The sequence below is a fragment of the Procambarus clarkii genome, chromosome 43 (genome assembly GCF_040958095.1).
Source record: "Procambarus clarkii isolate CNS0578487 chromosome 43, FALCON_Pclarkii_2.0, whole genome shotgun sequence".
Classification (NCBI taxonomy): domain Eukaryota; kingdom Metazoa; phylum Arthropoda; class Malacostraca; order Decapoda; family Cambaridae; genus Procambarus; species Procambarus clarkii.
This window is the reverse complement of record NC_091192.1, coordinates 4,259,679-4,286,962: the sequence shown is the minus strand read 5'-3', so window position 1 is coordinate 4,286,962 and position 27,284 is coordinate 4,259,679. Positions and strand designations below refer to the sequence as shown.

The following is a 27,284-nucleotide window of genomic DNA, read 5'->3' as shown; positions in this document are numbered from 1 at the left end:
TGTCTTGCTTTCCTACTGTCCTTTGAGGACATTTGTCCCTTGAAAAAATCTGTGAATCGTATGCCTTTGACATTATTTGCCTTGTGTACTTTTGTATTGGCATCCTCTGTGATATTTAGTGGCTTTTGAATGTGACACTGGGAGTGGTATAGTCTCCCTGGCTTGGCGCCTTCTTTTAATAATTACTAACTTGTCTCCTATGCCAATTAATGAGCTGTACCTTAATAAATGGATAACCTTCACAATAAAGAATCTGCTAGATTTGTGGGAGCCTCACCAGCTGGTGATGAATACAGTATGTTGGCACCCCTTCTAATATTCATTTCTGTAAAGAACCCCCCTCCCTGCTCAGCTCGTTGATGCCGTGAGGGGAAGCTTAGTGGGCGGCTGCCGGAGTGTGATGCTCCTTGGGGCAGTCCTCTGTCCTTTTCTAGCCTTGTGCTCCTGCTGCCGTCCTCTCCAATTGTGCTGAGCACCTTTTCCTTTTCCTTCTGTTTCGTTTTTCTCCCCCCTCTTTTCCTATCTGCTTATCGTTTCCTGCCGACCTTTTGCTTGTTTTGGATCTTTCTTTGGACTTCTTCTATTTTGACGCCCGGGTGCTTGAGGAGGCATACTCTTGCACCCGTAGAACTGTTGTACCCGACGTCTCGAGCAAGGGGAACCTTTTATTGTCAATCCCCCTTTCATCGCTGAACCTGATCTCAACGGACTGACGGTTCTTAAGGTGGCGTTTGTGGGGCGTATACTCACGACGCACCCCTAGGGGGCCCCGGCATGATTGGCGATAGCTTCCTGTTGGGTGTCCTCCAATTGTGGCTCCATGGTGGGTATGGGGGCACATTCGTGGATGAATTTCTTTCTCTTCGTCTGTCGATAAATGTTTCCGTTGTACCCTCTCAGGCTCGTGGGGTGGGCGACCAAGCCCCCGAGTTGGCCTGTATTGGAAGACCAGGCTCTGTAGCTCCTGCGTTGGGCCCCGACCTTGCTCCTCCTTTGACCGTCCTGACTTCTTCCCCCAGCTCCCCTCCCTCTGTAGTTGGGTCGAGCCTCCAGCCCCCAGTGGTGACCACTTCGTCCCCTGGTGCGGCTAAGTCTCTCGTTGTGACTACTGCGCCTTTTAACCCCTCTCTCTGGGGGTTCTCAACGCCGTTCGCGCCCCGGCCGCACTCGCTCGATTCCTTCTCGTACTGCCGCGTATCAGGCCTTGTTTGGTCCCGCTTCCTGGTCCAAATACTTTGATCTCCTCCCTCTTGATTCTGTGCCTCCTGACGATTTCTCCCTCCATCGGCATCTTGTTGATTCCGTGGATGCGTCTGTTACCTTCAACCCCACTCGTCTCGGTACACGTGTCGTTGCTGCTCCTTCTCAGGATGCAGCTTCCCGCTTGGCAGCCTTGTCTTGCCTTGGCAAGATCCCTGTTCGGGTTTCCAAGAATGTTCAGATGAATGCCAGTGTTGGCACTATTCTCCTCCCACCCCATGTTGCAACCGGTGTTCAGAATCTGCAGGATTGCCACGATGATATTCGGCATATCCTTGATGCCCAAGGCCATTCTGTCCTCCAGGTTGACTCGTTTACTCGTCCCCCTCGTGGTCGTCGCCGTGAACCCCTTCGTGTTGTGAAGATCACCTTTGATGGTAGGACCCTTCCATCCTCTGTCATTCTTGCTGGTGCTAGGTGCTCTGTCCAGGAGTATATTCCTTCTCCTCGGCTGTGTAACAAGTGCTGGAGGTTAGGGCATGGTGACCTTTGCTGCTCTGGGACTCTCTCTCTCTGTCCTTTGTGTGGGGGTGAAGGTCACTCTAAGTCGGAGTGCACTTCTCCCCAAGCTCGCTGCCTCAACTGCAGTGAGGCCCATCCTACCTTCTCCCGTGCCTGTATCCATTACAAACTTGAGGCGGCCGTCCTCAACTTGAAGCACCGGGAGCGTTTATCTTTTCCTGAGGTGAGGAGCCAGGTTCGCCGGCTCCCGCCTTATGCTAACGTCTCTTATGCTCGCGTGTTGCGCTCTTTCTCTCCTCGTCCTTCCCTCCTTCCTCAGACTCGCAACCGTTTCCGGGCCTTGGACCCTGATACGCCCACTGCCCCCTCCTCTGTTCCTTTGAGTTCTGTCCCGAAGGGTCCCCCTCCTGGTCCTCTGTCTGGGGATCCCCTTCTTTCTACCCAGTCTGTCGTGTCTCCTGTGTCTTCTTCCTCGTCTCCCTCCAATCCTCCTTCCCAGCCTCTTCCTCCATCTATTGGCTCTCCCTGTCGGTGCAGGCGGATGTCCATCGCTCTCCTAACGGCCGTCATGTGTGCTCTCGTTCAGCTTCTCTTGTCGAGACACTGGAATCTGTTGCCCGGTATGTAGTTGCTGGGACACCGGTCTCTAAGTCGGAAGCGTAAGCCTGGCTCCTCTCCTTCCTCCTCCCCGGCAGGTAAGAAGGCTTCGCTTTCTTCCTTGGCCCCTACTTCTGGCTCTGTTGCTCCTTCCCCTCCCATTTCTGTGCTTGCGCCCCCTATTCCTGCTATGGAGGTTTCTTTGGCCCCTGTTTCCCTTTCGGTTGCTGCTCTTGCTGAGGTGCGCTCCCCTCTTTCTACTCCCCCTCTTCCTGCTGCTGTCCTTGACTGCTCCTCTCCGTTGTCTCCTCCTTCCTCCTCCTCCTCCGGACCCCGCCCGCCCACCTCTGGTCTGCTCTCCCGCTTCCTTCCATCAGTCTTTGCTCAGTTTACCCATGCCCCCTAACCCTGACTTTGCTGACCCTGATCCCGACCCTGATATTCTTTAACGTGCTCTGTTGCTCTTTTGCCTTTGTTTCTTCCTTGTTCTCTGTTGTTGTCCTTTCCCTTCTCGTCGATGTCTATTCTTCAATGGAACGTTCGAGGTTATTACGCCAATTTCCTCGAACTCCAACTTCTGATTTCGCGGTTTTCGCCCCTTTGTGTCTGTCTCCAGGAGCCGATGCTTGGCGCTCGTCCTGGTCGTTTTCGTGGCTATTCCTTTCTCTTCCCCCCCCCCCCCCCCAGCCATTGCTGGGGCTCCTAATTCTTCTGCTCTCTTGATCCGCGCTGATGTTCCCTTTGTTCCTTTCCTTTTTCCTTTGCCTCTCCATTGTTCTGCTGGTCGTATCTTTGTGGGGAAATGGTACACAGTTTGTTCCATTTATCTCCCCCCGAGTGTCCCGCTTTCTCTTCCTGATTTGAAACACCTCTTGGACTCCATGCCGGAGCCTGTGCTCCTGCTGGGTGACTTCAATTGTCGTCATTCTCTTTGGGGTGATGTTCTGACGAATACCCGGGTGTCATGTTCACAGAAAATGGTACCATCCGTTTTCTATGTGCGGCGGCTGAGACGCCAGAGAGAAGGTAAACAAGAGAGTGTACAGGACGCCCGCCAAGCTTGGTAGCTACTAGTCATGTAATCATATTAAGTATTAAAGTCAGTAACCAAGTCATGACTTTACATCAACCCTACAACCAAGACTTCCTCAGTAACACACAAACACCACATTGGCGACGAGGATGAACTGTGAACGCAGGTATTTGTTCAGTTTCAAACACAAGGGAGAAGCATGCTGCCTGGAGGAGGAAGAGAAGCTGTGAGCGCCATACCCGATGCTGTATGCTAACCGATGCTGTGTGCTAACCGATGCTGTGTGCTAACCGATGCTGTGTGCTAACCGATGCTGTGTGCTAAACGATGCTGTGTGCTAACCAATGCTGTGTGCTACCCAAGCTGTGTGCTACCCAAGCTGTGCTGAAGAAACTGTGTACTGAGGAATCTGCCGACGTTGTGTACGAAACGACGCATTGATGTGTACAAAACCTGATGTTTTGGTTACGAAACGACGCTTCGTGCTACAAAATTCATCACACTGAACTGACTGCTGTACCAACTGCTACACCAACTGCTGTACCAACTGCTGCTGTACCAACTGCTGTGCTGCTGCTGTGAGTAGGAACAACACATGTACACAAGGGCTAGGTAAGAAGTCAGTTGCTGCTATATTGTGCACTGTTGTGAACTTTTGCATTAAAATGCTTGTGTGCTTTGCAAAATTAAAGTAATTACAGTGAATTCTTGACTAACATATACAGTGCAGTAAGTGTTTAATATTCTGAGGAACAATTAAGTGATAAGTTACATTTATTCAGTAAAAATGGCAAATATACCTCAGTTTCCTGCATTTGATCCTGACTGTGACCAGACAAACCTGTCACAGAGGTGGGTCAAATGGCTTAAAAGGTTTGAAAATTTGTTGATAGTTTCTGACATCAAAAGTGCTGAAAGAAAGCGTGCCTTTCTACTTCATTATGCAGGTGATAGAGTTTGTGACATCTTTGACACACTGAAAGACACTGGTGGTGCCAAAGATTATGACATTGCCAAAGCCAAACTAACAGAGCATTTCAAACCAAGGCAAAATACTGCAATGGAAATTATGCATTTCAGGAGAGCAAAACAACTCTCTAATGAAACTGTGGATCAATACCACACACGTCTGCAGGGTTTAGCAGCCCATTGTGAGTTTGCTGATGTTGACAAAGAAATCAAACGGCAAATAATTGAATCATGCACATCTACACGTCTTCGTCGAAGAGCTCTAGAACTTGTTGATGATGAAAGTTCTCTTACCAAGATACTGGATATGGCTCGTCGAATGGAAGATGCTGCATGTGATGCTCGTGTCATGGAGTGCAGTGCTAATAACGGTTCTGCCACTGTTACTAACAGTGATGAGGTACGTAAGGTTCAGGGAGGACACCGTGATCAAAGAAGATATCATGGCAAACCTAACAGTAAATTTAGCCGAGAACCACGTCACAACTGGGGTCAAGGAACAAGGCTCAAGCAGTCACAACGACCCACATCAGAGGGTGTCAACAATAAATGTTACAATTGTGGAGGAGACTACCCACACCAAGATAATGTTTGTCCTGCTCAAGGTAAGAAGTGCTATGAGTGTGGAAAACTGGGTCATTTTGGTGCTATGTGTCGTTCCGCACTAAAGAAACCAGTCAATGAATAAAAGCACTGTACGAGGATCAGGTCATAGGGGTCGAGGTGGTAAACACAATATTGCACCTCATATCCAGAATGTTAATAATGTACAAGACATTTCATTACAACCAGTCTCAGATGACAGTGAATGTGATTATACTTATGGAGTACAAGCAATCACAGAATGGAATGATCTTCCAAACAACCCAGAGACATGTGTATACATTGCTGGTATTTGTCTCAAGGTTCTCATTGACACTGGATCAAACATTGACACCATTGCTGAGTGCCACTATGAGAAATTTAAAAAACAGTTCCCAAAGCTTGAGAACTATAATGGCAAAGCCACTGCCTATGCTTCAAAGGTAGCCGTGCCAGTGATTGGAACTTTCACTGCAGAGATTAAGTCAAAGAATGCAATGCTCATTACTACATTCCATGTTGTTAGGAATGCAAAGGAGTCTTTACTCAGTTACAAGACTTCAACCAAATTGGGGCTACTTCAGCTTTCTAATGCTGTAGCAGTGGAATCTGCAAACAATGTTGATGGTATTGTTGCTGAATTTTCTGATCGATTTAAATCCATAGGTTGTTATACTGATAGCAAAGTACATCTGCATATCAACCCAGATGTAATTCCAGTTGCCCAACCACATCGCCGACAACCATTCCATACTCGCAAGAAAGTCGATGCCGAACTGGATAGGCTGATAGAACTAGATATCATTGAACCAGTAACAGGCCCAACACCATGGGTAAGCCCAATTGTCACTCCACCAAAGCCGAAGAATCCAGATGAGATACGCATTTGTGTGGACATGCGTGTTCCCAACAAGGCAATAATGCGTGAACGCCATCCTACACCGACTGTAGATGATATGATCTACCGCTTGAATGGTGCAACTATATTCAGCAAGTTAGATTTAAACAAGGGCTATCATCAGCTTGAACTTGATGATGAGAGTCGCTTCATCACAACGTTTACGACACATCGAGGTCTGTATAGGTACAAGCGCCTGAGTTTTGGTATTAACAGTGCTGCCGAGGTATTCCAGCACATCATCAGCCAGGTATTGCAAGATATACCTAATGCTGACAACATGTCTGATGACATCATTGTTTATGGCCGTACCCAAGCTGAACACGACAAAGCTCTTCGTGCAACATTGCAACGCTTACGAGAAAAGAATTTGACGCTAAGCCGAGCAAAGTGTGAGTTCAATCAACATAAAATTGAATTCTTTGGACATGTACTTAGTGACAAAGGTCTGTCTCCAGATCCTAAGAAAGTTGCAGATATCAAGAATGCTGCACCTCCTTCAACGTCCACTGAAGTACATAGTTTTCTGGGAATGGCAAACTACTGTTCTCGCTTCATTCCAGATTTTGCTACCATTACAAAGCCTCTACGTGAGCTCCTGAAGAAAAATGCATCATGGTACTGGAGCGATATCGAGCAAAATGCATTTGATGCTGTGAAAGATGCACTAGTAGAGAATGCGACTGCTGCATACTTTGATCCATCAATGGACACCGAGTTAACAGTGGATGCTAGTCCTGTTGGATTAGGTGCTGTTTTAGCCCAACACAAACCTGGTCAACCAGATTCCAGAGTAGTAATTGCCTACGCCAGCCGTTCTCTCACAGATGTTGAGCAACGATACAGTCAGACAGAGAAGGAAGCTCTTGCTCTTGTATGGGGCTGTGAACACTTCAATGTGTATCTGCTTGGTGCGCCCTTCACCACGATGGTCACTGACCACAAACCGTTGGAGACCATCTTCAATAATCCAAAGTCCAAACCACCAGCTCGCATTGAGAGATGGGCTCTTCGTCTGCAACCATACAACTTTACGGTGAAATACAAGCCGGGTGCAGGCAATCCCGCTGATTACATCAGTCGACATCCTGCCAACAGTTTTACCATCACCAAGCATCAGCAAGTTGCCGAGGAATATGTACACTCTGTAACCTGTGATGCAGTCCCTAAGGCTCTTACTCTTGATGAAATCCGTACTGCAACCCTAGAGGACCCAACTCTGCAAGCAACAGTGGATGCATTGACTAAGAAAGTTTCCACGCATCCCACCCTCAGGAGTTGACCAAGATGCATTCAAAGCACTTGAACGCATCCAGACAGAATTAAGTGTTATGCAACAACGCGACACTGTGCTGCGAGGTACTCGTATCGTTATTCCAGCTGTTCTCCAGCAACGTGCTCTGAAGCTTGCACATCAAGGACACCAAGGTCTTGTTAGGACCAAACAGCTGCTACGAGAAAAGGTGTGGTTTCCTGGCATTGATCGTCAAGCAAAGGATATGCATGATGCCTGTGTCCCTTGCCAAGCTGCAGTGGATACTTCAAGACCAACACCTCTACAACCTTCACCACTACCTGCTGCACCATGGACGGAAGTATCGATGGACTTCTGCGGACCACTACCAACTGGAGAGTACTTGATGGTAGTCATTGATGATCACTCACGTTATCCAGAAGTAGAAATCATCACTTCCACATCTGCAAAGGCCGTCATCCCAAAACTTGACAAGATCTTTTCAAACTTTGGCATTCCTGAAGTTGTCAAGACAGACAATGGACCGCCATTCAATGGACAAGACTTCGTCAACTTTTCTGAGCATATTGGATTCAAACACCGCCGTGTGGTGCCACTACATCCTCAAGCAAATGGAGAAGTTGAGAGATTCATGCAACCTCTCATGAAAGCGGTACGCTGTGCTCATGCCGAAGGACGATCCTGGAAACAAGCTATGTATGCTTTTCTCAGGAACTACCGTGCAACACCACATGGAACACTGGGCAAGTCGCCTGGCGAACTTTTATTTGGACGTCCTATGAGAATCGCACTACCCGTCATGCCAGCCGAGGTAACGGATAAACGTCTCGCTCAGAAGGATGCACTAGCCAAGGGCAAAATGAAAATTGCTCATGATCAACGTGCAAAGGAACAGTTCATAAAGGTTGGTGACACTGTTCTCGTTAACCCCTTAACTGCGTTGCCTCCAAATGTGACACCCCCGCAGTGCGCAGGAAATAAATTCTCTGGAAAAAATTCTTTTTTCTTTTTAAAGTGTCAAAAACCCTTCCCTCAGTATGGGTATGTAAAAAAAAAGTCGAAATTGTACTTACTTTGGCTGCTATGGGGTCCGGAAGTTGGGGCGTGACGTCATCATTCCCCGTGCGCCCGTGCCGTGAGCTCTCGGGGGCGGTGGGGCGCTCGGGGCGGGGCGCGCGAGTTGCCGCGAATATATTTTCGTTCATTTTTTGCGCACCTTTCCAAATACATTTTCATTGTTTTTATGTGCCAATCCAATGTATAATGAACACGTACACTATAATATCGCAGTACAACATCCGTACTGTCCGTAGACACTGTGTTACGTGCATGAAACTTGTGTACACATATGCAGCACATATTTACTATGTATCATGCTAATTTGTGTATATATACAATCTATTTACACACTATACACTGTCACACACTATATACATTCACTATCAACACATTCAGAACACCGTGTAGCAGCTGCCTCGTATGGGCCAATAGCAGCTGCCTCGTATGGGCCAATAGCAGCTGCCTCGTATGGGCCAATAGCAGATACCTCGTATGGGCCAATAGCAGATACCTCGTATGGGCCAATAGCAGCTGTCTCGTATGGGCCAATAGCAGCTGCCTCGTATGGGCCAACAGCAGCTGCCTCGTATGCGCCAACAGCAGCTGCCTCGTATGGGCCAACAGCAGCTGCCTCGTATGGGCCAACAGCAGCTGCCTCGTATGGGCCAACAGCAGCTGCCTCGTATGGGCCAACAGCAGCTGCCTCGTATGGGCCAACAGCAGCTGCCTCGTATGGGCCAACAGCAGCTGCCTCGTATGGGCCAACAGCAGCTGCCTCGTATGGGCCAACAGCATCTGCCTCGTATGGGCCAACAGCAGCTGCCTCGTATGGGCCAATAGCAGCTGCCTCGTATGGGCCAATAGCAGCTGCCTCGTATGGGCCAATAGCAGCTGCCTCGTATGGGCCAATAGCAGCTGCCTCGTATGGGCCAATAGGAGCATTTGGCCATGAACACATTCAGAACACCTCGAGTGAGAGCAGCAACACCCAGCCAGTCTCCCTCACTCCAACATCTTACTCGCCAACATTGCTCCTCCCACCATATTGTTATAGTTCTTATTACACATGTTCTATATACCTATCTACATGTTTTATTTACCAGAACTATGCAAGTAAGCCAGTATTGTGTCCAAACAGTACAGTGGCCACCATACACTGCATGAAAAATCACACAGCAGACGACGCTACGATTACGTCACCTCCCTCACCAAAATAGCTCCTCTCAACATTCTTCTGTTGCTGTTCTTACACTATATACACACACTATATATACCCATGTACATATGTGTTGCCCATAGCGAACCACTAAGCTAGTATGGTGAGCAAAACAAGAGTGGCAGCCACACACACAATGAGGCTACCTCAATTCTCGCCCTCCCTCCCCTCATCAAAATTCCTCCTTCCACAATACTACGCACAACGCTAATTATAACCACATTCCTGCTATTATCACAATCCTGGTCACTAATTCCTGTAAATGAATAACTGACCACACGTTTATTTTGAAAAGGAACCTAAGAAATCATTTGAAGATTCCTAGATGAACGAAATAATGCTGTGGTGCTGTGGCTAGCGCTGTGAACATCGTGAACAGCATTGAATCACTGATATTTGAACATTGTACCCAGTCATTATCACACTCAGGCTCTAATATAACACTATCATAGCTAAATAATACAAGTTATATATATATTTTGACATTATTAGGCGATGCTGTGGTCACATGCTGAACAGCAGTGCTGTGCGCTCATGCTGCGAGCGCCAGCCTTGGTTGCTCACACACTACTGAGGCTCCCACACCCGGGAATGTGGACCACGATTTTTTTTAAAGATGGCGTCTGTTTACAAGAGCCCTGAGGAAGCTGATGTGAACCCCATGTAGCCGCGGGAGTTTTGAATGAAACGTGAAAAATACAAATACCCGGAGGCGCGTTGCGCAAACCAGACGTGAGCCTGCAGGCGCGTTGCGCAGTTTAAGGGTTAAAAAGAAAAAAGAGGGAAAGTTAGATATGCCGTATGATACAAAACCATATAAAGTGATTAGTGTAAAAGGAACTATGGTAACAGCTAGTAATAGAGATCATAGTATAACACGTAATATGGCTTATTTCAAAGTGATTCCAACTAGTGTAGAAAATGATGAAGTGCAAAGTCGTGCAAAAGAAAAAGAAAAAAATAGTTATAACCCGACAAACAATTCATCAAGGGATGTTATTGCATTTAAGGACTCTCGTCCTAAACGTCATGTTAAACGCCCTACACGATTTGATGATTAATTGTGTTCCTATGTAGTGAAAAGTATTTACTTATTATGCTAAACTAAATTTAATATTGTTTGAATAATGCAGATATCTCATTCAATATTTTGTAACTTTGTATTAGTTTCTTTCATGTTTGTTTAACATTGCATATGTATTTTTAACATTGAAATCCTTTGTGGAAAAGATTAAGTTGTTTAAATTCTTTGTGTGCTTAATTAATGTTAAATGTATGCAGTATCTCTTGATATGGTAATAACTTACTTTGTGTCAATAACTTTGCTTTGTGCTACAAGCAGGGTAGACATCCTGTATTCATTCTTTTTAAAGAAAAGGAGGGATGTCATGTTCACAGAAAATGGTACCATCCGTTTTCTATGTGCGGCGGCTGAGACGCCAGAGAGGAGAAGGTAAACAAGAGAGCGTACAGGACGCCCGCCAAGCTTGGTAGCTACTAGTCGTGTAATCATATTAAGTATTAAAGTCAGTAACCAAGTCATGACTTTACATCAACCCTACAACCAAGACTTCCTCAGTAACACACAAACACCACACCGGGGTCGCCTTCTTGAGCCGTTTCTCCTCTCTTCTTCCCTGTCTCTTCTGAATTCTGGTGAGCCCACTCATTTGGACTCTCGGATTTGCACCCTTTCCTGTCTTGATCTTTCTCTCTGCTCTTCTCTTTACTTAGATTTCACGTGGCAGGTTCTTGATGACTTCCATGGCAGTGATCATTTCCCTATCCTTGTTTCCTTTTTCTCGTTTCGCCCTTCCTTCTCTTTTCCTAGGTGGCAGTTTGCTAAAGCGGACTGGAACCTATTTACCCTCAGTGCTGCTCTCTCTGATCTCTCCCTTCTGCCTCTCCCTCGTGCTCTCCTCCTTTTTCATGACACTGTCTTCACCACTGCCCTCCGCTCTATTCCTCGCTCTTCCTCTCGGGGTCCGCGGAAGTGCGTTCCCTGGTGGAATGCGGATTGTGCCCGGGCCGTCCGCTGTAAGCGTGCAGCCTGGAAGAGGCACTGCCGTCGGCAGACGGCCGATTCTTTTCTTTTCTTTCAGAAAGCGCGTGCGGTGGCCCGTAGGGCCATCCGTACGGCTAAACGTGAATATTGGGCATCTTATGTCTCCACAATTACGTCCGAAACTCCTCTGCCCCAGATCTGGAAGCGTATCCGCATGATAGCGGGTAAGTTCGTTCCTGATGTTTCACCGGTCCTTCACCACCATGATACTCTTGTGGCGGACCCGTTGCAGGTCGCTTCCGAACTGGGTTCCCACTTTTCTTCTGTTAGCTCTGATCTTCATCTTCCCCAATCTTTCCTTCTTCGTAAACCTGTCCTTGAGTCTCGTCCTTTAGATTTCTGCACTCGTCTTCAGCTTCCCTATAATGATCCCTTCTCTCTCTGAACTTTGTTCTGCCCTGGCCCTCTGCGGTTCTAAGGCGGCGGGCTCCGATGGTATTCATTATGAGATGCTTCGCCATCTCCCTCCGTGCACGTCTCGGTATTTACTGAGTCTGTATAATCGGATCTGGATCTGGGAGTCGTCGTCAGTCCCTGAGGACTGGCTCGATGCCGTTGTCCTTCCTGTTCGCAAACCGGGGTCTCTGGGTACTTCCCCTAAGGACTTTTGCCCTTTTGCCCTCACAAGTTGTGTCTGCAAACTCTTTGAATGTATGGTTAACGTTCGTCTGATGTGGTTCCTGGAACACCATCACCTCCTCTCCCCTTCTCAATTTGGTTTCCGCAAGTGCCGCAGCACGACAGATGTCCTGGTGAACTTGGAGGTCTATATTCGTACTGCTTTTGCTGCGAAGACCTCCGTTGTTGCCGTCCTTTTTGACCTGGAAAAGGCTTACGACACCACTTGGCGATGTCATATTCTATCTCGACTTCATTCTTTTGGCCTTCGTGGTCATCTCCCTCTTTCTCCGCAGCTTCTTCTCTCGTCGTTCCATTCGGGTGCGCCTTGGTACAGCTCTCTCTGCCTCTTTTCAGCAATACGAAGGTGTGCCCCAGGGTAGTGTTCTGAGCACTACTCTTTTTCTGGTTGCCCTCAATGGTCTTCTTTCCTCTCTTCCTTCAGGCGTCTTCTCCGCTCTCTATGTCGATGATCTTACCCTTTGCTGTCAGGGTGATGATTCGCCTCTCCTTCAGTGCCGGCTTCAACTTGCAATTGATGCCGTGTCGTCTTGGGCCACCGATCATGGCTTCAAGTTCTCTACTTCCAAGACTTGTGCCAAGACTTTTACGCGGAAACGGGTTGTTCTTCGTCCCTCTGTCACTTTATGGTCATCCCCTTGAGTACAAAGATTCCGCGAAGCTTTTAAAGTTATTCTTTGACACTCGTTTGTCTTGGTCTCCCCATATCTCTCGCCTCCGTGTTGAGTGCTCTCAGGCCCTTGCCCTCCTTCGGGTCTTGTCCCATACTTCTTGGGGGGGGGGAAGATAGGTGCGCACTCCTTGCTTTACATTCCTCTCTCGTCCTGTCTAAGCTCGATTATGGTTGCCCTGCTTACTCGTCTGTTTCTCCTTCTACTCTTCGCCGTCTTGATGCTTTGCACCATACTAGGTTGCGCCTCAGTTCTGGTGCCTTTCGTTCGACTCCCGTCCTTGGCTTGTATGTCGACACTGGCTTCCTGTCTCTCCAAGACCGCCGTGATCGCTACTGTCTTCGCTATCTTGTGCGGTCCTTACAACATCCTTCCTCTCGCCTCTGTCGTGCTTTAACTTTTACCCCTCCTGCGGTTCCTGTTCCTCTTCACCACCTCCCTCTTTCTGTCCGGTTATCTCGCCTACAGGATTCTCTTTCCGTTCATATTTCTAATGTTTCTCCTCGTATTGTTCCTTCTTTGCCCCCGTGGAGAGTCCCTCTTCCGCGGTTTTGTACTTCCTTGACCCGTATCACTAAAGCTTTTACCCCTCCTACGGTTCCAAAACGCCTTTTCCTCGAGCACTTTTCTTCTCGCTCCCGCTCCATTTCTGTCTTCACCGATGGGTCTAAGTCTGCGGATGGTGTTGGCTACTGTTGTTTTTCCTGATCGCACTTATGTGTGTCGCTTACCTCCGGAGACTAGCATCTTTACAGCGGAGCTTTATGCTATTCTCTATGCTCTTCGTCTCCTGCTTTTTCGTTGTCAGTCTTCCTTTGTAGTTGTTGTTGACTCTCGTAGTGCCCTCATGGCTCTCGGGTCCTTTAATCCGGTTCATCCAGTAGTTGTCAAGATCCAGCATTGGCTGTTTCTTGTTCACAGTAAATTTAAGTCGGTTAAGTTTTGTTGGGTTCCCAGCCATATTGGTGTGTCTTTAAATGAGCGTGCGGATGCTGCCGCCAAGGAAGCTGTCCGCTCTTGTCCCGTCTCTCGTAAAGGTATTCCATATTCCGACTTTTACCTGGTTATCCATTCCTCCGTCCTTACCCGTTGGCAGGCTTCTTGGTCGTCTGTTACTGGTAACAAACTAAGTACTCTTAAATGTTGTTTCCTCGTGGCCGTCCTCCTACCACCGTAACTGGCGGTGGGAAACAGCTCTGGCGAGGTTGCGTATTGGCTATACTCGCTTAACCCATGGTCACTTGATGGAGTGCTGCCCAGCTCCTTATTGTCCTAGTTGCATTGTCCCTCTTACGGTCGTGCATGTCCTTCTTGAGTGTCCTGACTTCCAGGACGAGCGTATGTCTTGCTTTCCGACCGCCCCTTGCGGTCACCTGTCCCTCAATAGAATTCTTGGTGACTCGGATACTTTTGATATCGTTCGTCTTGTGCGTTTTTGTTCTCGTATTGGCATCCTTGGTGATATTTAGCGCCCTCTGATTATTCTGCGAATTTGATGGTGCTACATAGCCTTCCCGGTTTGGTGCCTTCTTTTGATAATTACTTACTTCTGTAAAGAAATAATGCTATAGACACCTCCTGTAGCTGCTTTTAATATGTAGTATTTAATATTATTGGTAAATGTTTTACTACTGCAGTTTTTAAATTATATAAAGCACGGCCCATTTTAGAGCTTGTGCACTGGTACTATGGCTAAAGGTGGGCACCATTTCCTCAAAGAAAAAGTAATCCTGTTCAGAAGAAAGGAACTATTGCAGACTCCATCTTTGATCCTCTCCTCCCTTATTCCTCCCCCTTCCATCCTCCTCCTCTTTCCCAGACAGTGCACCATACATGAACGGCTGAAAAACTGTTAGAAAAAATTCTCTGGGGAAAACTGATATTTTCGGACTTCATGGGAGTTGCTGGTTGTCTCATCAGCAGCTGATGTTGTCCAAAGAATTTGGGCTGGCTAGCATCAAGTGTCTGCTTCTTAACCTTGGACATGCATTCTTTTATAAAGACATCACATGTGTTCATATATTTGGTTTACTGCTTATAAATGTAAGAATTGTTTACATGGAAATGTAGTACCTGTATAAAAAATCTATTCATTTCATTCTATTAGATTCTACCATGGACTTTATGTATATATTTGTATTTAATAGGGTCAATGCAGAGTGTGACGAGCAGTGCACAGAAAAAATATAACCTTCCCAGTGGAGGTTCTCAGAGCAGTCAGCGGTCTTTTGGAGACATCAGTAACAAAATAGGAGGGACTCATAAGGGCTCAGGAGGTGACATAAAGAAAGCTCCTAGTCAATCCACTTCCACTGACCGTAAGTATAATAAACTACATCAAAGTTATAGCTGTTTTAACCCTGGGGGTCTTCATTTTCAGGAGTTTGTGCACTAGATATAACAATCTAATTCTTTCCTTTTTTTATTGTAATTACCTAAGTGTAGTTACAGGATGAGAGCTACGCTCGTGGTGTCCCATCAACCCAGCACTCTGTCATGTAACGCTTTGAAACTACTGACGGTTTTGGCCTCCACCATCTTCTCGCTTAACTTGTTCCAACCGTCTACCACGCTGGGAAAGTGAATTTTCTTATTTCTTCTGAATCTTTGTTGAGTTAGTTTAAATCTATGACCTCTTGTTCTTGAAGTTCCAGGTCTCGGGAAATCTTCCCTAACGATTTTGTCAATTCCTGTTACTATTTTCTACGTAGTGATCATATCGCCTCTTTTTCTTCTGCCTTCTAGTTTTGGCATATTTAATGCCTCTAACCTCTCCTCGTAGCTCTTGCCCTTCAGTTCTGGGAGCCACTTAGTAGCATATCTTTGCATCTTTTCCAGTTTGTTGATGTGCTTCTTAAGATATGGGCACCACAACTGCTGCATATTCTACCTTTGGCCCAACAAAATTTGTGAAAAATTTCTTTCACCATCAATGTATATAAAAGCAATTCTGAAGTTGGAAATCATAGCTTAGGCTCCTCCACAACGTTCTTTGTGGGCCTCAGGTGATAGTTTTCTATCTAGAACCACCCCTAGATACAGTATCTCTATCAGAATTCTTTAAAAGATTTCTCACATAATATATAGGTTGTGTGGGGTCTATGTTCTCCTATTCCATATTCCATAACATGGCATTTATTCACATTAAATTCCATTTGCCAAGTGGTGCTCCATATACTTGTCCAGGTCTTCTTGAAAGGCATGACAGTCATCTAAGTTTCTTATCCTTCCTATTATCTTAGCATCATCAGCAAACATGTTCATATAATTCTGTATACCAACTGGTAGATCATTTATGTACACAATAAACATTACCGGTGCAAGAACTGAATCTTGTGGTACTCCAATTGACATTTCTCCAGTCCGATACATTGCCTCTGATCACTGCACTCATTTTTCTATGTCAGAAAATTTTTCATCCATGTTAGCTTACCTGTCACCCCTCCAATATTTTCCAGTTTCCAGAACAACCTCTTATGTGGAACTCTGTCGAAAGCCTTTTTTAGGTCCAGATAGACGCAGTCAACCCAACCTTATCTTTCCTGTAAAATCTCTGTGGCTCGATCGTAGAAACTGAGTAAATTCGATACACAGGATCTTCCAGATCGAAAACCATACTGTCTATTTGATAATATATCATTTCTCTCCAGGTGTTCTACCCATTTAGTTTTTATTAATTTTTCCAATATTTTGACTATTACATTTGTCAATGATTCAGGTCTATAATTAAGAGGGGGTCTTCCCTGCTGGCACTTTGTAGATTGGAACTGTTACCCTTTTTCTACACATCTGCTAAGACTCCTGTACACAGGGATGTCTGAAAAATCGGCTGAAGTGGAATGCTGAACTCGGGTGCGCATTCTCTCAGATCCCATGGTGAAACTCCATCCGGGCCAACTGCTTTGTTCTTACTTAGCTCCAGGAGCATTTGTTTCACTTCGTCTCTAGATACCTCAATGTACTCTATGCTGTTTTCTGGAATTCTTATTGTCTGGTTCTCTGAAGATCTCATTTCGTACAAACACACTTTGGAACTTTTCGTTTAATGTTTCACACATTTCCTTTTCATTTTCCATGTATCTGTCCTCTATTTTCAACCTCTTAATATTATCCTTTACCTGCAGCTTACTTTCAATGAATTTATAGAAGAGGCCTGGATCTGATTTGCATTTGTCTATTATACCGTTCTCAAAGTTCCTCTCTCCTTACTGACGTGTAGTTGTTTCTTGCATCTTTGTATCGCTGGTATGTTTGGGGGTTTGGCTATTTTCTATAATGATTCCATGCTTGTCTTTTGATCTCTGGCCTCTCACAATGTCTGTTGAACCAACCCTGTTTCCTAGGTCTGCATCTCTGTTTTGGTATGAATGTTTGTATGCCTTCATCGTATATTTTGCAAAATTTGGCATATGTCTCGTTTACTTCCTTGCCTAGCAATAAATCTGTCAAGTTATACCCAAGAGAAACATTTCTATGTTCCCCATACATCCTCTCTTGAAATAGTTTAACAACTGTTTCACTGTCCCCATTCTCTACTAGATTATATCGCATGGAGTATTTAATGTCCAAGAGGATGTGATCACTCTTTCCCAAGGGAGGAAGGTACTGGATGTCAAGTACTGTATCTCTCCTTTCCTGGTGAATACTAGATCCAGTACTGACGGAACATCCCCTTCCCTCATTCTTGTGGCCTGCTTGACGTGTTGATGCATCGGTGTCTCAAAGATGGTTTACAAATCAGTCTGTCCAAATGTCCTCTGTTCTCTCCTCGTAGGCCTCCCAGTCTATTGCCTTACAGTTGAAGTCCCGCAGTACCAACAATTGGGATTTATCTTTGTCAGCTCTTGCCATACTCTCTCTCATGACCATCATGAGGCCCTCTCGTTTGTCATCCAGTTCTTCCTTTGCCCATGTGTTGCTTGCTGGTGGGCTGAAGGCATTCAAAATTATCAGCTTATCTTGATTCCAGACCTGCAGTGCCATTGTCAATATCTCGAGGGTTTTCAAATATTAACACTCTTACCTTCAGGTGTTCTTTCACCAGCACAGCCACTCCTCCGCCCTTCCTAGTTTTCCTGTCACGTCTCCAAACTGAGTAGCCCCTTGTTGAGGGGTTACTCTGATTGAGTAGAAGTTGTATGGGAATACAACCTCGTTTAAAATATTTTCTTAAAATTTTGTCTCGGTTAATGCGACAATATCTGGGACTTTGAGCAGAATAATATCCTTCAATTTCCAATATTTTCGATCTCGCTCCATCTATGTTGGTATATACTATTTTCAGGAACATGTTCCCCTTCCCTTTGTTCTTTACACCCCCTTCTTTTAATGGTTTTGTTGCTTTGTCTTTTTGTACCATTTCACAAGCTTTCCAGTCCCTGACACTTTGTAGAAAAACGAATTCCTTTCTTCATTTCTATCCCCAGTTAGACGTTTTGCTTCAATGAGGTTCATTTTCAGCTTTTCTCTGTCCTCTTTTGAGAGGTCTTGTCTTATTGACCAAAGTTTGCCATCCTCATCACTCTGCAATTTTCTGGTATTCCAAAGCACTTGTCATGTACTTCACTCTATTAAACGTCACCCTTAAGGGGGCTGTTCTTGTCTTTCTCATATTTTCCTATCCTCCTAAAATCACTAACATGTTCCTTTCAATTTAGCCCTTCTAATTCTACTATTTTTTTCTATGATTTTCATCTCTTCTGCTTCTCGGTCCACCCTAGATGGAATTTCCTTCTCTAAGCATCCAACAATTATTATGGACTTACTTCTGTCTACAGTGTTTTGTACCAGTTTACTGTTGGTTACCAGTTGTTTCCTAATTGCTTGCCCAAGATCCGCTTCTTGTTTATCATTTCTGGTTTTGACTTCCAAACACGCTTCCTTAATCGTCTCTCTCTTTTACAACTTGGGTATACGTCTTTTATTTCTTTTTTTATTCTTGTCTAGTTCTTTATTAACCTTCTATGTGAGTTGTCAATGAAGTTTCCAGTTGTAGATCCTTGCCTAACTCCATGTTAGCCCTCGGGGTCCCTTGGAGTTGTTCACCATACGAGTCTATTTTCTCGTTTATTTCTTCAGTCACCACACTTCACTTTCCACGCCTCATTTTCTTTCACTAGTTTCTTGATTTGTTCCTCCTGATTTGTTACCTTGTCCGTTAATCCCGCTTGCTGAAGAATACTTCCTTTCAGAGTACAAAGCTCACTCCTAAGAGCTCCATTGTCCTCTTCCAATTTAAGCACTTTTTCTTCATACTACTTTTGCATATCCTCAATTATCTCTAACCTGTCAAGAACACCTCCTTTCCTTATATCTTGTGAGAATTCTTTGAAGCAATCATCTTACCTTCTTTCCAATAAGGAGAGATTCTTCCATTTTTTGTTTACTTTCCAACTGACAAGTTTTAAAGTTGTACCCACATCTCTGGCATTGACTGTACTCTGTAGACTGTACGTGAACACATTCCTGGCATTCTGTGCATCTCGTTAGGAATTTTCCTTTCAAACTTGACCAATGACTGTTGAACAACAATGGAAGAGGGGTAGCAATCATCTGTTGTTGTTGTGTTGATTTAGGGGCGACGACGATCGTGGGATCGGATGCACCCCGGCTGCCCGATACCGGGAAATAGCGGAGAGATGGGGTCCCTATAGTCTCTTCAGGCCATAGACCCTACAATCTCCTCAGGCCACAAATTTTAATCTCTTCAGGCCACGGACATGACGGATGAAGCGGAAGGTATGGCGAAGGATGTCATGACGGACGTCTTCGTCTCTCTCACCTGCCCTGTCAAGGAGAACGGAAACTGTGAGGCGGGGAATATTCAGCCTAATCATCTGTTTACATTTCCTGTGGTGGCGGTGGCAGCCATCTTTGTTTTTGTTCTAGAACAAAAACTAACTTTTCTAATGCTATTTTCACTTGCCTTTACTTGTTTATTGTATTTTATTTACATTTACTCTTCCCTGAACCTTTATGTAACCTGGGACACCACTGTAGCCCCTCAACCTGATCCCAGTACTTGGGTAATTTGATATTCCAGGAGCTTGCAGCAGTGTGACTCCTACCTCCTCCAGCTCCAGTCACTCCAGAGTCATATACTCGCCTAATTGTGCTTGTGGGGGTTGAGCTCTGGCTTTTTGGTCCCGCCTCTCAACCGTCAATCAACAGGTGTACAGGTTCCCGAGCCTATTGGGCTCTATCATATCTACACTTGAAACTGTGTATGGAGTCAGCCTCCACCACATTACTTCCTAATGCATTCCATTTGTCAACCACTGACACTAAAAAAAGTTCTTTCTAATATCTGTGGCTCATTTGGGCACTGTTTCCACCTGTATCCCCTAGTGCGTGTGCCCCTTGTGTTAAATAGACTGTCTTTATCTACCTTATCAATTCCCTTGAGAATTGTGAATGTGGTGAGCATGTCCCCCTAACTCTTATCTTCCAGCAAAGTGAGGTTTAATTCCCGTAGCCTCTCCTCATAGCTCATACCTCTGAGCTCGGGTACTAGTCTGGTGGCAAACCTTTGAACCTTTTCCAGGTTAGTCTTATTCTTGACTAGATATGGACTCGATGCTGGGGCTGCATACTCTAGGATTGGATTCATCTCCCAGATGATACCTAGTATCTGGTCTTCTGCTCCCTACACCTATCTTCATTACATTACATTTGCTTGGATTAAACTCTAACAACCATTTGTTTGACCATTCCTTTAGTTTGTCTAGATCTTGAAGCCTCAAGCAGTCCTCCTCTGTCTTAATCCTTCTCATAATTTTGGCATCGTCAGCAAACATTGAGAGGAATGAGTCTATACCCTCCGGGAGATCATTCACGTATATCAGAAACAGGATAGGACCGAGTACAGAGCCCTGTGGGACTCCACTGGTGACTTCACGGCAATCTGAGGTCTCACCCCTCACTGTAACTCTTTGCTTCCTATTGCTTAGGTATTCCCTTATCCACTGGAGCACTTTACCAGTTACTCCTGCCTGTCTTGTTTAATCTTTTCTTGTTTAATCTTTGTCACCTGATCGTAGAATTCTACGTTCTACGTAGCGTGTAATTACCTAAGTGTAGTTACAGGATGAGCTACGCTCCTGGTGTCCCGTCTTCCCAGCACTGTCATATAACACTTTGAAACTACTGACGGTCTTGGCCTCCACCACCTTCTCACTTAACTTGTTCCGTCTACCCCACGATTTGCGAAGGTGAATTTTCTTATATTTCTTCGGCATCTGTGTTTAGCTAGTTTAAATCTATGACCTCTTGTTCTTGAAGTTCCAGGTCTCGGGAAATCTTCCCTGTCGATTTTATCAATTCCTGTTACTATTTTGTATGTAGTGATCATATCGCCTCTTTTTCTTCTGTCTTCCTTTTAGTTTTGGCATATTTAATGATTCTAACCTCTCCTCGTAGCTCTTGCCCTTCAGTTCTGGGAGCCACTTAGTAGCATGTCTTTGCACCTTTTCCAGTTTGTTGATGTGCTTCTTAAGAGATGGGCACCACACAACAGCTGCATATTCTAGCTTTGGCCTAACAAAAGTCATGAACAATTTCTTTAGTATATTGCCATCCATGTATTTAAAAGCAATTCTGAAGTTAGAAAGCATAGCATAGGCTCCTTGCACAATATTCTTTATGTGGTCCTCAGGTGATAGTTTTCTATCTAGAACCACCCCTAGATCTTTATCAGAATTATTTAAAGATTTCTCACATAATATATAGGATGTGTGGGGGGTCTGTTCTCCTATTCCACATTCCATAACATGACATTTATTAACATTAAATTCCATTTGCCAAGTGGTGCTCCATATACTTATTTTGTCCAGGTCTTCTTGAAGGGCCTGACAATCATCTAAATTTCTTATCCTTCCCATTATCTTAGCATCATCAGCAAACATGTTCATATAATTCTGTATACCAACTGGTAGATCATTTATGTAGACAAACATCACTGGTGCAAGAACTGAAACCTGTGGTACTCCACTTGTGACATTTCTCCATTCTGATACATTGCCTCTGATTACTGCCCTCATTTTTCTATCAGTCAGAAAATTTTTCATCCATGTTAGAAGCTTACCTGTCACCCCTCCAATATTTTCCAGTTTCCAGAACAACCTCTTGTGTGGAACTCTGTCAAAAGCCTTTTTTAGGTCCAGATAGATGCAGTCAACCCAACCATCTCTTTCCTGTAATATCTCTGTGGCTCGATCATAGAAACTGAGTATATTCGATACACAGGATCTTCCAGATCGAAAACCATACTGTCTGTCTGATACTATATCATTTCTCTCCAGGTGTTCTACCCATTTAGTTTTGATTAGTTTTTCCAGTACTTTCACTATTACACTTGTCAATGAGACAGGTCTATAATTGAGGGGGTCTTCCCTGCTGCCACTTTTGTAGATTGGAACTATGTTAGCCTGTTTCCACACGTCTGCTACGATTCCTGCACACAGGGATGCCTGAAAGATCAGGTGAAGTGGAATGCTGAGCTCAGATGCACATTCTCTCAGAACCCATGGTGAAACGCCATCTGGGCCAGCTGCTTTGTTCTTACCGAGCTCCTTTAGCATATTTTCCACTTCATCTCTAGACATCTCTATCCGCTCTGTTGTTCTCTGGAATTCTTATTGTCTGGTTCTCTGAAGATTTCATTTTGTACAAACACACTTTGGAACTTTTCATTTAATGTTTCACACATTTCCTTTTCATTTTCCGTGAATCTGTTTCCCATTTTCGACCTCTGGATATTATCCTTTACCTGCAATTTGTTGTTCATGAATTTGTAGAATAGGCCCGGTTCTGTTTTACATATGTATGTGTGACTCGCTTAAGCCTAACGAAGGAAGGTGGCGATGGCGGTGTTGCAAGAATTATATCGTTTTCTTATTGCTGTGGAAAGCTAGTTACGAATGTTAATTAAATAACGCACTATGATAGTTGAACAGTACAGTACAGTATTTGGTTTGCTATTTATTCATTTAAATATTTACAATAAAATAAAATGGGATTTAACAGAACTTAAGGCGCATGTGTAAGTCATCGTACAGCGTGTTAACACCCACGTGTCGACACATGTGGAGTGGAGATGGGAAGGCTTGCGTGAGGTGGGGGAGGGGAGTGGTGACCAGGCAAGAGATCACACGTGTTATCTGTCTGTTCCAGTCTTGCCAACTCGCCCACCTGTTCACCCACTTCCCTGCCCACCCACTTGTTTACCCACCTGCCTGCATGCCCACTTGCCAATCCACCCACCCACCCACCTGAATGCTCGCCAACCTAACCACCTGTTCACCCACCCGCCTGTTCACCACACCCACCCACCTGTTTTCCCACCTGTCAATCCATCCACCCACCCACCTGTCAATCCATCCACCCACCCACCTGTCAATCCATCCATCCACCCACCTGTCAATCCATCCATCCACCCACCTGCCTGTCAATCCATCCATCCATCCACCCACCTGCCTGTTAATCCATCCACCCACCTGCCTGTCAATCCATCCATCCATCCACCTGCCTGTCAATCCATCCATCCACCCACCTGCCTGTCAATCCATCCATCCACCCACCTGCCTGTCAATCCATCCATCCACCCACCTGCCTGTCAATCCATCCATCCACCCACCTGCCTGTCAATCCATCCATCCATCCACCCACCCACCTGCCTGTCAATCCATCCATCCATCCACCCACCCACCTGCCTGTCAATCCATCCATCCATCCACCCACCCACCTGCCTGTCAATCCATCCATCCATCCACCCACCCACCTGCCTGTCAATCCATCCATCCATCCACCCACCTGCCTGTCAATCCATCCATCCATCCACCCACCCACCTGCCTGTCAATCCATCCATCCATCCACCCACCTGCCTGTCAATCCATCCATCCATCCACCCACCTGCCTGTCAATCCATCCATCCATCCATCCACCCACCTGCCTGTCAATCCATCCATCTATCCATCCACCCACCTGCCTGTCAATCCATCCATCCATCCACCCACCTGCCTGTCAATCCATCCATCCATCCACCCACCTGCCTGTCAATCCATCCATCCATCCATCCACCCACCTGCCTGTCAATCCATCCATCCATCCATCCACCCACCTGCCTGTCAATCCATCCATCCATCCACCCACCCACCTGCCTGTCAATCCATCCATCCATCCATCCACCCACCTGCCTGTCAATCCATCTATCCATCCATCCATCCACCCACTTGCCTGTCAATCCATCCATCCATCCATCCACCCACCTGCCTGTCAATCCATCCATCCACCCACCTGCCTGTCAATCCATCCATCCACCCACCTGCCTGTCAATCCATCCACCCACCTGCCTGTCAATCCATCCACCCACCTGCCCGTCAATCCATCCATCCATCCACCCACCCGCCCGTCAATCCATCCATCCACCCACCCGCCCGTCAATCCATCCATCCACCCACCCGCCCGTCAATCCATCCATCCACCCACCCACCCACCCGCCCGTCAATCAATCCATCCATCCACCCGCCCGCCCGTCAATCCACCCGCCCGCCCGTCAATCCACTCATCCAAAACCCACCTGCCTGAACCCACCTATCCCTGCCTGCCCACCTACCAGCTAGGCAGCTAACCACCCACACACTAATTAACACTTTCGCGTTCCACAGACTGACTATCTCGTCACTCATTTTTCTACTGAATGGGTTCCAACGACGCAATACTGAGTCACTCATTAAAATATTTTTTAAAAATTTAAATTTTATCGGATCAATCTGGTAGTGGTTTTAAAATAAGCGCCTTTAGATTGCACACAATTTGATACCAAAATCAAAGATATAACATGAAACTTGATGTCCAAACACTTGAAATATTATAAATAGGCCTATGGTCCGAATATTAAAATATTTGTTAAAATTCTATTTATTGTCCTATTATCTTGGGACTTGTTTTAAAATGTGCGCCTTTTTATTGCGAACAATTTGATACCAAAATGAAAGATGTAACACAAATATTTATGTCAGAACACTGGAAAGATATAAATAAATTTATGATGAGTGTCCAGAATTAAAATATTTGTTAAAAATCCAGTTATTGCTCTATTATTCTGGGACTAGTTTTAAAATAATCGCCTTTTTATTGCAAACAATTTGATCCCAAAATGAGCGACGTAGCACGAAATTTGATGTTATCAAATTGAACGAGTTGAACATTAGGTTGCAATGTACAAAATGGTGCTCGTTCACGGGTAACTTTAGGCTTTTCTGCGGGGAGGCACTCCAGCCTTTTGTACATTTTATTCATACACATCTGTAGGGAATTTAATTGCGAACACAATGATACCAAAACGAGCGACGTAGCACGAGAATTAGGGTAAAAAAATGGAACGAGAATGCACGTTACTGATTTTGTGCGTTTTTGCCGACTTTACGCTTTGCTGTTGGGAGTCACGCTAGGCTTTTGGACATTATATTTATACACTCCTGTAGAGAATTTAATTGCGAACACAATGATACCAAAACGAGCGACGTAGCTCGAGAATTAAGGTGAGAAAGCTGGAACGAGTATACACATTTGGGTGTCACCGCGCGCTTACCCGCATGGAGGGGCTACCTACACCCTGTCAACCGCGAGTTTCCACGGAGCGCGAAAGTGTTAGTATGTCAATTCAAATCATGAGTGTGGTATAAAAATTGTTGGAAATGGTCCCTTTTGGACTCGGAGGTGAAAAAGTACTATTATTCGGAACAAGTGATTATCCGGCTGGGGGTCCTTCCCATATAGTCTGGATAATAAAGTGGAGACAGTATTCTGCAGCATAAGGAAATTTCCATCTTGACTGGTGTAATGGCTGGGTTCTCGGAGGACCTGCAATTGCACCTTGCAATAGGCCACATAGTTACCCAGAGAATTAACAAAGATATCAATAAGCCAATGGCTGAGATAACATGAAGTAATGATCTCTTCTACTATATAGTAATCTCTGCATCTCTGAGTGGGTCAGGCTCTGGCTCTGGGTCCCAGGTAGGCCAGAGAATTCTGCGACTGATGGTAACTACATCAGAGATGGTAGCTTCAGGAAGCCACCAGGGCTCCCCCTCATTAATTGGCACTTTAACCATTGTGCTGCTATGGGTCAAATGGCCTTCAACACCACCAGGTGGGGGGGGGGAAATCCATATTTTTTTTAGTTTTATATAAGTGTTCATTTGTGTTCTTTGAGCATGGGGAAAAATAAATTTTTATATTTTACTCACTAATGATGCAAATGAGCAGAGAAGCTGATAGGTGACGTCACAAGTGCTTGCTCAAGCATGGTGCATCCCAGGGGCATCGTGTATAACATTAAAGCTGCCCAAGTTGCTGTGAATTTATCTTTGCAGTGTGATTTACAGTTGCTATGCACATTTTAAACCATTTTTTCACTGGGATTGTTAAATATATAGTCACTTGATGTTGTATTATAATGCAACTGTCAAATTCGATACTCGCATATTGGTCACAAGTATGTGCACCAAAATGTTGTATTTTTCAGGAAATATAAAGTGGTTTTTTTTTTTTTACATTTATACATTACATTTTACATTACATTACATACATTTACATTACACTAAGATGAGGCTTAGTTCGCGGGGGAGGGGACAGACGTGTCGTCGTCGCGTTCCGTTAAAACACTGGAATAAAACGGGCTTTTTTAGGATTACAACCATGGATTACATCCCACAGTGATCACCAAGTGCATAGTGACTCGTAGAAAAATTGAATACAGAAATTAACAATGGAAATTTGAGTTAAATACAGAATAAAGGTGGTCCCACGTGGTGAGCCAGTGCCACCAGGCTCATGTGTACAGGCATAAGCGATATATATCAAATATAGCGAGCAGTGATACCTTGAACAGTGAAGAGGAACGTGTAACACAACATATAAATTAGTGGATAGTGTTAGAGAATTGTACATGAAAAAGTATAAATGTAAAGTTGTGGAGGAGGCATCACACTAGGCTGTTTACACCACAGCCACGAGGCCTACACAGTGTAGAGGACGTCCCTCAGTAACGGTATACTCACTCGGTGATAATATACTGGCAATATATACTGTAATACGGGAAAGTGGAGCTAGGAACTAGTAATAGAGTAAGTGAATAACATTGCAGGCCGGAAGAAAGCGGAAATTCCCTTAGGATATTACAGGCAAATAATCAGTGTATAAATCGAGTAACTGGCAACAGGTGGCATCCTGCCCCCGACCTGGGACAAACAAGGGTCAACTAGACGGTCCCAAGAGGACCATATTTTCTCCAAGGCGATAAGTACCCCCACATAAACTTGAACAAATAAACATATGTAATATTATAAATATACTGTATACATATTATATATACATACATATAATATTATATATATATATGCATATAATATATCACAAACCCAACACGGAGGTGTGTGGAGGCTGCCTTAAGTCACTTCGGAGGAGTGTTGTAGGCATTGTATGTAACATTTGTAACATAAGATTTCACCCGAGTTGTACAGGATTACCTACACAATATGCAAACCGGGAAGGTAACTACTGGATCTGTCAAAG

The 27,284-nt window shown here is 45.1% G+C and overlaps 1 protein-coding gene across 1 annotated transcript in view; it reads left to right on the top strand.

Annotated features, from left to right (window-relative positions):
• Positions 1 to 27,284, top strand: part of LOC123755710 (uncharacterized) — a 78,345-nt gene that overhangs the window by 30,230 nt on the left and 20,831 nt on the right. The window contains exon 3 of the mRNA XM_045738443.2: positions 14,854 to 15,024. Within this exon, the coding sequence (XP_045594399.1) occupies positions 14,854 to 15,024 (171 nt within the window). The remainder of the gene's footprint in view (positions 1 to 14,853; positions 15,025 to 27,284) is intronic.